Consider the following 17,558-nt stretch of genomic DNA (forward strand, 5'->3'; position numbering starts at 1 on the left):
TATATTTTTTTTTGGTGATATTGGCACTGGTGACAACAATTATAAGATTTCTATGACATCAAACATTTCAAATCAATCGATATCATAAAGACCTTACTTAAAGCAAAAATAACTATATTGTGATACCTAATATATATATATATACACATTTATTTATTTATTTATTAATTACACATATACTCCTACTTCTATTTATCGTTTATCATTCCCTCTGTCCATGTACACATTTTCAAATGACAAAAACATTAAAATAGGCTTTAATAAGGCAACATTCAACATTTGTAAATAATTTTTTTCTTGATTTCTATTTAGTTTACAAACTGCACTTCTGCATTCCGTTACCTCAATTCAAATTGAAAAGCACTAAGAAGATAAAGTGTTTCTTATTCACCTCCTAAGAGCAAGAAAACCAGCTAAGAAAATGATATCTAGAAATAACGTAGCCTTTAGATGTCAATTTAGTGCTTAAAATATCCTCATCAGTTAGCCCTACTGAGATAAACACAGGTCAACAGCGTTCCAGCGGTATCGGAAGATGGAGCACAGCATGTACACCACGCATCTCCCCGAATCCCAGCAACACCTGTTGTTCTCAAACCAGCATTACGTCACAGCATGAACGGAGAGGAGCGGGGCCCGGAGGCATTGAGACACTTTCATCTTATTTAGCTGAGCCATGAATATTGCAGCCAACATGCACAACAGGCAAACAGTTTAATATTTTACAAGTTAAAAGCCAGAGTTTCCTAAGCATTTTTAATCCCCATCTTAAAAAGAACAATGAAACCAACAAGAAACTCAACATGAAATCTAAGTATTTATACAATCCTGGTCTTGTTTTTCATGATTCACTGGTTCACTTTATTAACAACGTTAGTAAGAAAAACTTATTTGTAATACTTTGCCTCTTTGAAATTGTAATCAAAATGAAAAATCTGGTACGTAACAGCCTCTTTTCCCAATCCAATCAACTCCCAATGGATATAATCAAGTTTTGCCTTTCACTTTGAAATGTGACACATTTTGGAAGTAACATGTTTCATGTTGACTGTCATTTGGAGAAATATTCATGACATTCAGATGTTTATACTAGGGGTGAGGGGAATAATATTCACAATCACAATCGAATACACATTTTAGCTTTTATTCTAAATCTCTGCACATTACCTTAACTCACCAAACACATGCATTTTTAAGTTCGACTTGAAATACATTTGGACCAAACTACATCCAAATATGATAAAACCTGCAGCAAGAAATCTCAATGCCATTTTATAAGCCATTTTTATCTGTAAGGGAAGTCAGCTGGTTCTTATTGGTATGGACGTGATAAACTGCTCCACATAAAAGAGAGAAAGTACTGAGGAGTGATTGTTTGAGGCAACTCAAGGGTGCAGACAGCACGTTGGAGGTCAAACTAGTATAATTAAGAAATCTTGCAGGCGTCCGTATCCAGAAAAGAGCTTCGGGCTAACCAGGCATCAGCAAACGTGATCCCTCAAAAACCTTTTCTTGTAGACATATCTGTGCGAGTGTTTGTGCACACATATGCGCACACGAGACCACATCGGTGCGCCGTATACCTGCCTGAGGTATTGAATTTCGTTTTGTGTTAGATTTAGTTGTTATACTTGGTGGTGTTATCATGAAGCTGGAAGGGTTTTAGTGCCCCGTGAGCCATTAACTGCTGACAAGAGCAAAAGAAGAAAACCCCTCAAGGAAAAAAGCAGCTCCTTACTTGCAGCAAACTGCTCGTGGAGTTGCTCTCAATGGCCAGGATTTTACATCAAGACATATGTCTCCCACGGCCGTGCACATGTCTAAAGGCCATTCGGAAACTCTCAGGTTCTGCTGGATCAGATGAATTAGTAAACACATTTGGGAGGATGTGGCAAAATCTCTTCTTCACTTAAGGGCGGCTCAGTCGAATCGATTTGTCTCAAAGGGATTCTGCTGCTCAGTTTACACTGGGTAGATAGTCATTCTTATCGAACAAGGAGCTCATTAGGGGAGGAAAAGATCTGCAAACCTTTTTGGCATTATCTGGATTTCTAAATAAATGGCTCCAACACCGTGGTTTTATGGAGTCCAAATAATGAATAAAAGGTTTTAGATAAACATTCATATAGCTTTTAAATTTATACTGAACAAATTACAATAATACTTCCAAACTTTTTCACTTGTTTAAAAATTAGCTAGTATTTAGCTTATATTAATATATATATATATATATATATATATATATATATATATATATATATATATATATATATATATATATATATATATATATATATATAGCGCATGAAAGCAAATCCAGGTTCAATTTCAGACTTAATATATAGTTGTTGTTTTTTTTTTTTAAATAAACAAAAAGCAGGGGTTCGTAGATGGTAGTTTAAAGTTTAAAGCAAATAATCTGCAAAAGGTGTGATTTAGGTAAGTTTCAGACAAACACCTTTATCTACAATAAGTGTGCATAGTGAAATATTTTAAAAAGAGCCTTTGTTCAGGAAAATAGAAAGCCTTTATGGCTTCTAAAAACATTTGTGGAGATTAAAAAGAGCATTCAGTTTACATAAATACAATTTTGGAATGTATTGTCGTCTTTGGCCTCCTCCAGATAAACCCATGACAAAATTATGACCTCAGCTAGTTTTTAAACCACAGTTTTCGATTTATTCTGGAATTTTGGGTCATTTTGATGGTGCTGACTCATCGCCTGTTTCAGATAACAGAAAGTCAGCTTTATATTCGGATAAAACATAAATTCTGTCCTTGAACAGCAAGAAATTCTTTAATAATTGTGAGACATACAGACCCTGAGGCAGCAAACACAGCTCCACCTCATTACATCGTCTCAGTTCTTCGGTTGGGATGAGATTTGGGTGTTGGTATTGAGGATTTTAGGCCATTGAGCACTGCGCCAGTAGTGTTGCTGAACAATCAGTCGGTCTTTAGCTGGATGCCTGAGGCTTAAAAACTCCTGTTGGATCCATTTCCAGTCTTATGAGCTTTAAGTGTTCCTCTGAGGTCCTATATAAATCACTGTTCATCAGTACTGCACTGAACTGAATAATATTGCAAAGAGCCTGTAGCTAAAATGATGCATTGCAGGACAGGTCAGACCAATAACCAAAATGATTGTCCTGTCAATCATTTCCTCACCCTTGTATCATACTAAACCTGTATGACTTTAATTCTTCCGTGAAACAGAAAAACAAAAAGAAGATATTTTGAAAAATGTATTGGATTTTTCTGGTCATACAATGAATGTCAATGGGGTCCAACTTTTGTACTCCAATGTTTTTCAAAATAACAGAAGAATGAAAGTCATACAGGTTTGGAATGACTTGGGGGCGAGTAAATAATGACAGAATTTTCATTTCTGGAAACTACCCCGTTAGTGAACTGCAAATGGTTTATTAACACAGTGTTTAACAAGAGATGAATCGGACTAGTCATCCATATTGAACTTCTCCAAGAACAAATAGCCTGTGGCACACTGAATGCATGTAGCATATTTCTCGAACATCAGATAGTGACAAAGAGCATATCTTCAAACATGCCTACACTCCAATCCATGCGCTGATGTTCCTTGAGGGAGTTTTGCTACCTCCCCAATAATGTTTGTAAATGGCCTGCAAAGCCGCTGCCGTTTCCAGAATACCAATGCAACCTCCGCAGTAACACCCAGTCCCCAGGCGTTTCCCGTGCGCACGTGTCTGGAAATGACAGCTTGGCAGTGTGACTCTTGACGGAGCTGCATTGTTTCAAATTGCGTGGCGGCAGAGGGAGTTTGCATCTGTGAATAAAACGGCAGCAGACTCCGGCGAGGGAACGCTAGAATCAGTTTCGTCTCGGATTCATACCTCGGGTGAAGGGCGGTGAGGAAATGCACTGTCATCAGTTACAATCTACAAAAGAGGAGCATGTCACGTAAACAAGAGGAGACAAGTCTCGCACCAGCCATCTGGAGGAGAAAACAATATTTTCTCATTCCCTCTCTAATAAAGGAAGACGCGAGATGGCTCTTTCTCAGGGTGCTCTGTGTGTATTATTGGCAGGCAGGATGAAAGATGAAAGGCTTGTGGTCATGGAGATCTGCTCCAGAGATGCCCACGGAGCCAGCGAGGCGATGTCACACAAATCAACATATGCTTTACACCTACCTAGGAGGCATGAATCTTTCCCAGAAATTTTTTAGCATGGCATTTCATCCTCCATTTGTTTTCTTTAATTGGAAGCTCTATGAACAATGACCGGAGGGCTCCTGGTGGACTTTCGTAAGCGAGCAATATTTTAACTTGGCAAGAGGCCTCGCTCAACATGCACGAGACAGTAGCATATTAACCTATGGTCAATCTGCAGCCATTAAGAGAGGAAATACAAAACCAAAGCATTTGTTTACATTAACAGACAGTAACAGGCACTTTCCAAGAATAGGGCACACTTATTAAAGCATTAGAGGCACAAATACTGCAAGCACTATTAGATATGCTACATGAACTAGTATCTAACTTTAAAGTATCCTAAAATAGCTAAAATAGTAGCTAGTTTTAAGCACATCACGTGTCTGTACGCTCTAAGAAAGGGGTGCCCAACAGGTCGATCGCGATCTACTAGTCAATCGCAAAGGCAATGCTGGTAGATCGCACATCTTTTATTAGGTAAATGCAGGCCCGGTTCTAAGGTGGTGCTAGGTACCATCAAAAGAAAGCAAGAGCACCCTCAGGTGAAGCTGTAATAAAAGCATATTTGCAAAACAGATCTTGCAAACTATCCAGCGCCTATTTGTGTTTCCGCTCTGCAGAGCGTAAAAGGTGATTTCACAGCGTTGCGCAATGCAACCAATCACAGACATACAGTATCTGTTGATTTCTGGAATGCAATGGCCAATCAGAGATGTTTATGTTAGACAGTATCCACTCAACGCTTAAAACACTGGAGATTTTGTTCAAAGGTATACAAGCTCGCAAATGCTCTAATTATAATATACAGTTGCATACACAATGTAAATAATAGATTGATTGTATGGTATAGAGAGATTCATTGATTATAACGAAACTTTGTGAGATCGCAATAAACAATTAAAAGGAGTGACAGCTGTCGCCACCGATAAATCTGGCAACGTGTCCCAAGTTCAAGTCCCGGCTCGTGGACTCTCCTCGATCACGCCCTGGCTGTCGTAATCTATCGTTCTGTGGGTATTTTCAATGTAATGTTAAAATTGAACAATATTATAATTGAACATTAATTTCATTTAATCATTAGACTAATTCAATATAAAGATACATGTTTTTGGCTTTTAATTTGCTTTTTGTTGGTAGATCTCATTGAGTTTGTCATTTCAAAAGTAGATCCCTAAGAGTTTCTATAATGGAGATTTTGGCTTGCCCCATATGAGAGATCTTGACTTCTGATCTGGGACAGATCAAAATCTGTCAGGTCATGAATACACCCCTTCACTACTTTATTCATCAATTAAAAATCATACACCAGTGTCATAAACTATTGAATCGCTATTAAATTAATTCAATTTATTAATTTGTTTTTTAAAACTGTTTAAAAGCTGTAATAAAAACATTCAAAACAAAACAACAGAACAAAATATTTAGTTGTCCATTTACTGCATGCTAGCTACTGCAGTTACTGCATGATCCAGTCACCCATTACAAAAACATGTAACACTGCTTGACAGCATAACAGATAAATAATCATTGTATATTATACATTTATACAAAAAATTTCATTCTGCTTGCATTTGTAAGCCTCAACTATCCAAATGTTACTTTTGTTCATAACAGAAAAAATGATTAAATATTTTTCTTTAATTTATGAGAAACCAAGCTTGACAGCTTAATTTAGGCTAAATTTGCAACCCTGTTACCTATTTTGAGCATTTTTTCTTTATTTTCTTTATTTTTTTCCAATTTGTTTTGATGTTTAATGTTAATGTCTATTGCTAGGAAACAACAACATCAGCTTTATGTGAGAGCAGGGTTGAGAAACCCCAAACCCTCATAAAATAAAAAAGCTTATAAAAATAAGTAATATAATTTAAATATATTAGGACATAAATTAAACTTACATTATTCAATTTTATATTACATTCAGGTCCTAATTCATACCTATTCATGGAAAGTGCCAATCACAATCACCTAAATGACTAGTGAGAATCCACCCAAGGGAAAAAGCTAAAAGCCAAGGTGCAGAAACAAAAGCAGCACAAATCACCAACTTCCTCTGCACATTGAAATTCCATTTATCAAACGAGAAAGCAAATGGAGGAGCGACGCTGTTCTTCGCCTCGTGAATTACGGACTCCCATTTCCACCACAGCAGTATTTACCATCAGCACATTCAACAACATAATTATGTTTATTATGATGATAATGCAAATCACTCGATCTTCCTCATCAGCATTATGTTCTCTCAGCGCGCCAGCAAGAGCCGACGTGTTAATGAACCAACACTTGCTCGCACACACATGCAACATGAGGATAGAACGAGTACCACCACCAAAGCAGCTCGTAATCTTTTCATAGCAACGCTTCAATAAAGTCTGCGTTCCAAGCCCAGACCCTATAACAGTTTACATCTGAAACTACACATATAAATCATCCGAGCCTTATATCTGAGGAATTAGAGGGAAGATGAGACTTTAATTGCCCATATACAGAACATATTTCCTCTGATGCACCATGTTATGCTAAATGCTTCTACCTTCTCCTCTCCTTCACTCTCATTTGATTACAGAGAGCACCCTTCAGACAACAGCCATATTTTTTTTTTTATCCCTCAGAAACAAAAGCGCAGAAGAGCTCTCAGTGCCTGTTCCCTGCACGCTCTCATCCCGGCACTTCACTTTACCCATTATGCACTCATTTTCCCTGCAAAACAAGAGCTCGGCCGACCTGCACACCGCCCGTCCTCTTTTCCCTCTGAAGCACGACATCAGACACGTCAGAAAGTGAGGAGAAACTTCCAAGCAGACAGAGGAATCGAGAGAGCAACGCTTTTCTCTTTACCTGCGGCCTTATTTTCACATCAGTCGCCACTGCACACAAACACAGGAGAGCTTGTGTTGACATACTGAAATGGGAGAAGATCTAACGCGAGGCTGATTATACCTTCACAGCACTGCCATTCTCCATCTCGCCTTTTTTTCACGAGTTTCTATCCAAGGCCACAAGAAACATTCAACCCAGAGTACAAATTTTACTTTTTCACCACGTGTGCCAATTAGACCTGGCTGACATAGTTAAAAAATATATACAAAATATATACATTTATACAATACCATTCAAAAGTTTGAGGTTGGTAAGATTTTCGAATGTTTTGAAATAAATTATTTGATGAAAAATACAGTGAAAGCAATAATATTGTGAAAATATCATCACCATTTAAAATATCTGTTGTCTATTTTAATACATTTTAAAATGCAATTTATTCCTGTGATGGCAAAGCGGAATTTTCATCAACCATTACTCCAGTCTTCAATGTCACATGATTCTTCAAAAATCATTCTAACATTCTGATTTGATGCTCGATAAACATTTCTTATTATCATCAATGTTGAAAACAGTTGTGCTGCTTAATATTTTTGTGGAAACCCTAACTTTACAGTTTAAAGAGTTTTAACAACATTCAATAGGTATTTATTATATTTATAATAATTTGTTTTCAATTTTGCTCAATGTAGCCTATTGCATTCTTGATAAATAAATGTATTAATTTCTTTAAAGGGGTCATCAGATGCAAAATTCACTTTTCAAGCAGTTTGAACATAAATGTGTGTTGGAAGTCTACACCATCCATCTAGTGTTGTCAAAAGACCCGGTACAGTACCAAGTCGGTACTAAAAAAATGAAAACGTCACGGTACCAGGTTTTTTTAAGTACCGGTGGTACCAAGTACCCGGTTGACCCGGTTCTTGACGCATACGGCCCTATGATTTCCGCGATGCAGAAAACGCGGACGGAATCTCGGAATCCAGTTATAAAAACGGAATTTACAGTTTAGCACGGAATGTCTCAGAATTTGTCAAAGTTTGGATTAATTAATCAAAAGTAGGTCATAACACTTAAATCAAATCGCGACATGGACTAGTATCTGTAAATATTAAGCCGCAAAAGTCGATTCAGATATGAATCCTGCATGTTCTGCGAGTCTCTGTGTGAATGAGTGAATGGCAAATACGCGCGTGCGTATTTATTTATTTATTTATTTTACTACACACACACACACACTGAAGCGCGTGTGACGCTCGCGGTGATTTCAGCATCTGCCGTCTCAGTGAGGACATAAATACATAAACAACATCTCCAGAACTGGTCTGAGAGTCACTTCACGAGCATTTTACGTCATATCATATAGCTACACACAAAAATGTAAAGGTATTCACGGCAACCCGTCAAAATAAAAGTTTATCTTCAAGACATTGTGCCAGAAATATATTACTATTATTTAGTAGAATGTATGTGATACTATTACTACTGTTGAAAAAAAATATTTATTTTTAAAGAAATAAAAATCACAATATTTCTTCCATATTTTTATTTTAATAGTAATTCCCCTTATTTACCAAAAAAATAAAATGTGTTTAAATTTCATTAATTAAAAGACAAATTAAATTTGGGTGAAACTTTACTGTTTACTGTTTTTCATACTTTCAATACTTGCGGAAAAACCTGAAATACAATTTAAATAAGTATAAAGAATAGCATTGATTTTTGTACATTTTATTTTTGTTTGACTATTATTAAAGTACCGAAATTGGTACTGAGAACCGTGGATTTTCACTGGTATCGGTACCGAATACTGATATTTTGGTACCGTGACAACACTACATCCATCCTATAATGATAAAAATCCACCCATTGGGGTTTTTTTCAAATCCCTATTTTAAAATCCCCTCTTTCAAATCAGGTTGTTCTGAGACTCCTGTCAGAATGACGTAGTTCTGTACAGGCCGCTCCCACTATAGTTGATTGACAAGGCCGTCTTACCTTAGACCCTCCCTGAGTGAGTTGTAAACAGTCCGACCGCCATTGTTTCGACTCCAGTTCAGGGGAAGACAAGATGTCTCAGATTAAGCAATTGAGGTGTTTAGTTGTTGGATGTAATAATGAATCTAGCAGATTTATACATTTACTCCCGACATCTGAGCCGCTGAAGACACAGAGGATTAACGTTACTTTCGTTTTGAAGGGAATGCGCCGATCCCGATCTGCCTAAATGTGTCTATGTTCGCACGAATCATTTGTGATCAGCTTCATCTACAGAAGAAGTGAGTATAAGGGTTTTTTATGAATCTTTGCAAATCGCCTTTCCTAATAACGTGCTAGTTAGCCAGTTTCCTGGCTAAAGTAAACCGTACTGCTCGTCACCCCACGGAAGAGAGGGGCGGGGTCAGCAGAGCTCATTAGCATTTAAAGCAACATGGACTATAATGGCTTGCTAAAAACAAGGCTGATTTTGACAGGTTTAAAAAGGTGTTTTTTACACTACCATTGAGAAATTTTAACCAAATTATGTTATAGACTTTTAATTAACTTTTACATGAAAATGTCTCATACTCGCAAGTCAAGGAATACTTGCAATGCAATGAAATGCAATGACTAATGATGTGTTTATTAGGAGACCGTTTCAAAATTTCCCAGCATTTAAAGATTTGTAAGTTTCAGATCATTAGCAAAATTATTGTGAATATATTAAAGATATTCAATATCATTCAAACCTACAGCCAGTGGTGGGTGTAAGATACAGTATTTTGCAATATTTTATTAAAAAGATGATGTTTTAGCCATTTTTCCTTTGACAAACAACACAGATCATTGTGTGTTGCAGAAAACGCACACAAATCATACTAATACATATAGTCATACTTACTTATCAGCACCACTGGTAACACTTTATTTTGATATTCCACTTTAGACATTCTACTAACAGTAAGTAACTTTGCGACTACATATCAACTAGCAGTCATTAGAGTATTAGTAGACTGTCTGCTTAACTTCTAACACTTTATTTTGATGGGTCCACAACATACAACATACTGAGTACGAGAAACTTTGCAGTATGTGTCAACTTATTCTACTAACCCTAAACCTACCCTACTGAGAGTTAGTAGACATGCAGTTGCAAATTAATGAGAATTAGTTGAACGTAATTACAAAGTTACTTATAGTTAGTAGAATGTCTAGTGGACTATCGAAATAAAGTGTAACCGCACCATTTCTCAATGAAACACTAAGAAATATGATCGAGGTATCAAAATATGAATTTTGCTTTTTTTGGAAGATGGCGATATAAATTAAGCCACCTTTCTCAAACGTTAGCCATCAAAAAAAAACATGATTTATCTAGATTTTGATGTTTTAGTGCTTTAATGGAAAAAATAGGCTATTTCACAGAAAAAAATAAATAAAAATAGGCCTTCTATATAAACTTCTGATACATTTCCACTAGAGTAAAGTCATAAGTCATTGCAACATTTGCAAGAAGTTGCAATAGAGGTTTCTGTTTTAAGCTGAAGTAAAGGGTAAGTCCATCATTCATACAATGTGATTATACTGTATTATTTGCAGGTCTTAATAAAGTTACAGACTAACTGGATTGTATTGGTGTTATTTAATCGTCAAAGCCCATTTTCATTCTTGCATGGTGAGTGTTAATTTTGAACACTGGTTTATTATCTTTCTCACTCAACTGTCTAGACTCTCAGCCTAATTATTGGTCAATACATACCCATAATTCCCCACTACATTCAATCTGATGCTGAAGCTCTCATCTTCTGGATAAGGGATGCTCACTCAAATTCTTTTTTTCCCCTCTTATAACCATCTCATATTCTCTCTCACACTCCGTTAGGTGAATTCTCGTTCACTGTCTCTAGGTTTTAGCTCTGGCAAATGCAGAGAACACAGGCCGTCATGCTGAAGGAATCCCTCCACAATAACATTTAAACTTCGCCCAAGTTTACTGCATCTCCCACCCCTCTCCCTTCATCTCTCCATCTGCATGGATCCTCATCCCTCTTAAGTGGAAACATTCTTCCAACATCACAGGACGTCCACGTCAGTCTTTGAAGCTGAGCGTCAAACAGTTTTCTCAAGGTAATGTAGGAACATCCTTATCAGAGAGATCCAGCTCTCTTTTGATACAAAGATTTCGCCCAGGCACGGCACATCTGTTGATGCATCTGGACCGTACGGGGTTGTCTAGCCAATGAGCAGGCGAAGTGTGGGTATAACTGGATGATTACAGCGTGTAGTTTGTGGGCTAGTCGACTCCTTGGGGTATCTCTATGTATATATACACATCTAGCCTGCAAGATCTCGATCAGAGACCCTCAGAGACCCCGGTTAACCTTGTGGCTCAAAACCAGATAACCGCACAGACAGACAGCACGAGTTGCATCTGTGAGATATTTGGACAGATGTAAGGCTTGCAACTCAACAGTGACTGGGCACAGAAAGCGGATATCAATATTTGTTCAATTATTCATCCACAAACAAATCATTTCCATAAGGCCTCAAAGGTAAAAGCTTCCGTCTGCAACATCTCAGACAATTTCACACCTCCGCGATATCACCACATGCAGGTACACACTTCAGAAGAACACAGCTACAGACTGGGTGTGGGACATGTTTGTGGAGGTCAGTGATCGATTTACACCAAAGCTTTAGGACGCGTCCAATATTTGGAAGAAGAGCCTATCAGCCTTAGTGGTCTGAGGTTTACAATTTACCAGTCAGCCAAAATAACTCATCAGGGGTGCACAGCAGCCCCAAAAGGGAGCACCCATGAGCACCCTCCTGAATCATGAAATAAGACCATATAGTGTTTTGTATGTCATTTGGGACATGGCCCAAGGACTTAGAAAATGGCCTGAACAGATACTCTCTCACACACACACACACACACACACACACACACACAAAAAGAATAAATAAATAAATAATTTAAAAGAAATTGATATTCTGAGTGGTCTTTTTTTTTAATTGCTACAATTATAATATTAATATAGTAATAATAAAATTACTAATAATAAATAATAATAAAAATAAATAAATATAATAGCCTGCACATAATAATAAAACCATGAAAAGTAATTTATATATTATCATATATTAGATAATATATAAATCATATATATTATATATTAGAAAAAAAATTTTACAAAATGTATTTTTAGAGTGTAAAACGTTAGTGCGCGCACTTAAGATAATAATGAAATATGTTTAACGTAGTGATTTCACCATGACGTTCACCAAATTTGATTCAATAGGAAATCTGGTTTCTGAATGAAGGACTGATCAGAAATTTGATTAGAAATCACAAGGTTAATTGCAACTATTTGATTCTATTGATAGCAGTAGGTTTAACAGTAAAGAAAAATAAATCTGCATTTAGACTTGTTAAAAACAATATTAAATATAATGTCAGTGTTAATATGTGTTTGTTCCCTTGTGAGAGACAGTTTAATTTATGTTTAAAAAAAAAAACCTGCTCTGTATCAATACAATTCATCATATTTTTGTTGTTGGAATAGTTTGCGATGAAGGTCTATACCATATGTATTGAATACTGAATTGAATTATTTCAGCTATAATAAAATCTGAAAATATATACATTCAGATGCACAATTCCACAGACTGCTGACGTCCACTGCAGTCTTTTTCAAATAACAGCCAGAAAAGAAAAATCAAATAAATGAAAATGAAATTTCTCTCTGGAAACATGGCTGAGTGAATATGTGTGATGGCCCAGCTGTTGAATGTAGGATGTTAAACTACCTCCAGTCTTCCCGTGTCAGGCTGGAAGCCACGTGCCGGGTCCTCCGTGGTCACACGACACTGGATGGCATATCCATTGATCCGTATCTTGTCCTGTTTCAAGCCCAGCTCGGGCAGGCTGCGACCTTCACACACTCTCAGCTGAGCGTGTACCAGATCCACACTGGATGAGAGGGAGAGAGAAACAGAGACGTGGTTATATTGCATTTGATAAACAACAAAAACACATCCTGCCACGGGCCCCACAGCCACAAAGATCACATCCAACCCCGACACTTTATCACTCGAGACGAGTGCATGTTATCAGGCCAGACCTGTTCAGCGATCTGGAATCACAACAGATTCACGCGAACCATTTTCAACCGCTTGACATTCCAGCAGGTGCAACGCGCCGAGGCAGCATTCACACCAGTGAGGCGAGAATGCGCGAGATGCCTGCTTGCTCCAATAACTTCTATTAGACAGGCTTGACAACTAGCAATCCGCTTCATAACGCTGCACTCGTTTGACAAGGAGTGGGATGAGGGGATTGCAGAAGGAAACGAGCGAGTCACTCAGCAGCATACAAACAGGAAATGCCTGCTAGATTCAAGGCTAACAGCTAGCGCCTGACCGGCCTCAATAGCTTCACAATTTAATCACTCCCTCAGCTCAATTGAATGAACCAGGCTTTTCCAGGGCTGATTGGCTACATTTTGCTGAACCTGCCATCTTATTGGATAAGTGCTTTCCCCAGTGTAAAGTTGGATTTATTAAGAGCCATATAAATCACACTGATATATTTACTCACCCTAGATTCACCAAACTCATTCCTCATGTCCCACAGTTCCTCATCCTCATATATCAGGTCAATTTTATTCTTACATGCGCAAAGAGGAGTGAACCGGGTTGACTCTAATGGGGGAAAAGATGCATGTCTGCAGCTTTCGTTGGGAATCAATGTCGCCATGTACGAGAAAACGCTACAAGGTATTTGTTCCACATTGCTAATGCTTGTTTCACCATTTCACACAATTCAACAATGAACGAATAATCAAATTACAAAGTGTGTGTGTGCGCAAGACAAAACCTGAAAACACCAGTGGGTCCGAAAATATTTTTAACCAGTAAAAGAAGAGCGAGATAGTATTTGCCTTCATGCTGTGCATCAATAATTTATGCTACAAAGTGTCTGCCTTTTTTATCTCCAGCATGGAGGTATTTAGAAAATGTAGGATTTCTCGAAGGCCAACATACATACCGCACAGCATGCTTTTGATAACACTGCGGCAATACATTTATATGCACATACACGCATGGTGATGGCAAAGGCAATATGTTTGCACAGCTCTCAACATTATCTGGCTAGGCCTCATTAATTTTTTAACAATGGTACAAACAGGCTCTGAATATTGCACGCATATGTCTTTATGACACTAATGATAACATCTCTCACATGAACTCTGGTCATTACAGCTGCAAGCTGAAATAATTACCAAATGAAACATCAAAATCAGCTTAATGGATTATCCCTATAATTTCCATCGTGTAAATACTCCAGCAGATCTGGAATTGTTAAAATGACATTTATCAGATGATAGATTTGAGCAGCAAACAATAAGATTGCAAGTTGAATCCAAACTAGGTAGAACAATTCTGCTTTTTTTATGGACCCTGATCAAGACACTGCAGTTACTGAACTGACAGGGCAAGTCAGTGTGGATGAGCTAAAATGATTGTGACGTTAATACTGCATTCAAAAGCTTTAAAAGTGGTTCTTAGTAAGGCTATGTTAGCATTAATGTTAGGTAATCTTTCAGAAACCCACCGATAAAAAATTAAAACTGATTTATGAGTATCAGGTTAAAAACTGGGGTGAAAAGTGCAAAAACTAAAGCTTATATGTACTTCGATGTATTTATTTTTGGATTCAGAGGTATTTGCTTATGTTTTCATGCAACCTCCATTTACTCACAAAACGTATTTTTCCTTATTTACCCATCACACAGTATGTCAACACAATCTGATATATAAATAAACCAACTGTCATATCAAATATTTATTACAAACTGAGAAAACTAGCACTGAATTTAAAAGAAGAATGAATTGAGAATACAGAATGGGGCTTATCTGATGTTTTAGACAAAAATATACAACTTTGAAACCTTAAAAAAATAAGTTTTTGTAAAATAAATCTCTTTGTTCTGTCAGGAGGAAATCTTTCTTTTAAAGACACACACACTTAATCAAATCAGATGTTAATTTTAACACTTAAGCGGATTCAGTGAATGATCAAATTGGAAAGAGACAAAAACACGGAAAAAGAAACTGTGAAATGATTTTCTTTCACTATTGTGACATATCCAAGTGAAACATGGATTAAAGCAGAGATTTTGTAGCAATGCGGAGGGGACATTAACGATTTTTATGTGCAAGTAGGATGTGCAAGTATAAATCATTTATAATAAACAATATTCCTACAATATTGCAATATTCCATTAAAAGAATAAGAAGAGAATTTAAGACGATAACTAGGGAATTTGCAATTTTCATTCAAAATAATAAAAAAAATAAAACAGCTCATAAAAGTTGTTTATTCACAATGTCTCAAGAGTGTATAATCAATGTATAATCCATTTAGCAGTTTGGCTTTTCAGAGCTAGACAAGAAGAATAATCTGCAGCAGTGAAAACAGATTCTGGGATTCAATGTACTCATAAAATCACAGCTATAAGGGGCCACTGAGCCAGTCTCAAGGGCACAATGTTCACTTCCACGCTCCCTTACCTCTCTCGCTCAAGCTTCTCCTGACTATATGCATCTATACTGCTCCCATAGCAATACTTACTCCAAGCAATCCATGCCTGGAAAGCTAGAATGACTTCCGTAATAATGTGAAACAATAACTTAAAAGGATTACTGCACTATTATATGAACAGGATCTGATTCAGCAAACATGCATCGCCTACCAAACTTTCCAAAATATATAATATCCTGATCTGCCATAGATCCAGAAGAGAATTTCATATTTGTTTCATAACTAACCTATTTTAAAAGCATCAGAATGAGATGAGAATGCACTAATAGTGGCATTTTAAGCAATGACTCATCTGTCTGTGACTCTTTTTGCCTGGCATGCATTTAAATCCCAGGCAACGGTGCATTATGTGGGATAATACAATAGACTTTTTCTTAAGTGTGTCATCAGCATCTTCAATCTTCAACTGAATGGCAATCTGAACTATTTTTTAAGCAGAAGAGTTGAAGAGTTGTTGTTCTATGTCTTTTGCCATTGAAGTGCCAATGTACGCAACTTCAATATTCAGAAAAAAATCTGTGATTTATCCAAGAACAAGTGGCAGCTGAATCAAAATGTGTGTGTGTGTGTATATGTATGTATATGTATATGTATATGTATATGTATATGTATATGTATGTATATGTATATATATATATATATATATATATATATATATATATATATATATATATATATATATATATATATATATATGTGTGTGTGTGTGTGTGTGTGTGTGTGTGTGTGTGTGTGTGTGTGTTTTATATACACAGTTGTGTATATATTACAAATAAGTGACTTAAAAACAGCAGTGCTGAATAATTATGATATAACTGTATTAGAAAAAGTAATTTACAAATATTACATTATATACTGACATTATCACTTTCAATATGGCACTACACTGCAATAAAAATTTTTTAAAACACTTCAGAAAAGGGGTTCAATCATTAATAGCAATTTCACATTTTTTTCCCCCTCTTTTTTTCTTTTTATATTACTCAGCAATGCTTATTTGTTAGGTCTGTTGTTTGAGGACCAACAAAGGATGTTGATTCAGGAACATGTAACACACAAATGAATCACAGTCCTGGTCAATACCTTCTGAAAAATTACATTTCACACTTACAAGCAAAAAAAAAAGAACAAACACCACCACCACCACACACTTACTTGCTACCCTCTAACTACCATCATGTACCCTTCAAATCCCCAGACAGCACAGCATTTAAGCAGCCTACAGTCAGACAGATGAGAAAGAGTGAGAGAGTGCTGAAGAGAGACACAAACAATGAAGACTGGGAGCATTAGACAGACAAAACAAGAGAGCAGAGAGAAAAAGGAGGACAACAGAACAGAGGCGACTGCAGCGATCAGCATGAGAATGGTGATGGATGCTGCTCGGTGATGAGGTGGGGGAGCCATGTTAATATATTCAGTCTGATTCTCTATTCCATTTTAATTGCCAAAGCCAGGCAGCAGCATATGCAGAAATGATGTGGGAGTGGAACAATCCCAGTCAGTCATACAACACAGACTGAGCCCTTGAGTGACACCGTGTTGTCGTGTGATAGACTCTGTGTGTGTGTTCTTCCACAATGTTTAAAATCTTCCAATGCTCCTGAATAGGAGCCTACCAGATTTGAAAGAAATCAACATATGACGACAATTGAGTATCCAAGCCAAGAGAATGTCAAAATCTGATGTGTGACAATATTATCTGTATGTACACACACTTTTTAATATTAACATTATATTATATTATATTATATTATGACTGAATACATGATTGATATATTCAGTTTTTTCCTCTTAACTGTGTATAAAGATCCAGGGGTAGAAAATGGTCCAAATAATTAAATACAATTTTAAGAGTGGAAAGAAAGAAAGAAAGAAAAAGAAAAGAAAGAAAGAAAGAAAGAAAGAAGTTATTTAATAATTGTAAATAGCTAACATTTAATATATAAATAATAATA

At 36.6% G+C, this 17,558-nt stretch overlaps 1 protein-coding gene across 1 annotated transcript in view; it reads right to left on the minus strand.

Moving 5' to 3' along the window:
- The window catches only part of pcxa (pyruvate carboxylase a), a 117,170-nt gene that overhangs the window by 64,829 nt on the left and 34,783 nt on the right, over positions 1–17,558 (minus strand). The window contains exon 9 of the mRNA XM_058757338.1: positions 12,804–12,966. Coding sequence (XP_058613321.1) covers positions 12,804–12,966 — 163 coding nt within the window. The remainder of the gene's footprint in view (positions 1–12,803; positions 12,967–17,558) is intronic.

This window comes from Onychostoma macrolepis, chromosome 21, assembly GCF_012432095.1.
Source record: "Onychostoma macrolepis isolate SWU-2019 chromosome 21, ASM1243209v1, whole genome shotgun sequence".
Lineage (NCBI taxonomy): Eukaryota > Metazoa > Chordata > Actinopteri > Cypriniformes > Cyprinidae > Onychostoma > Onychostoma macrolepis.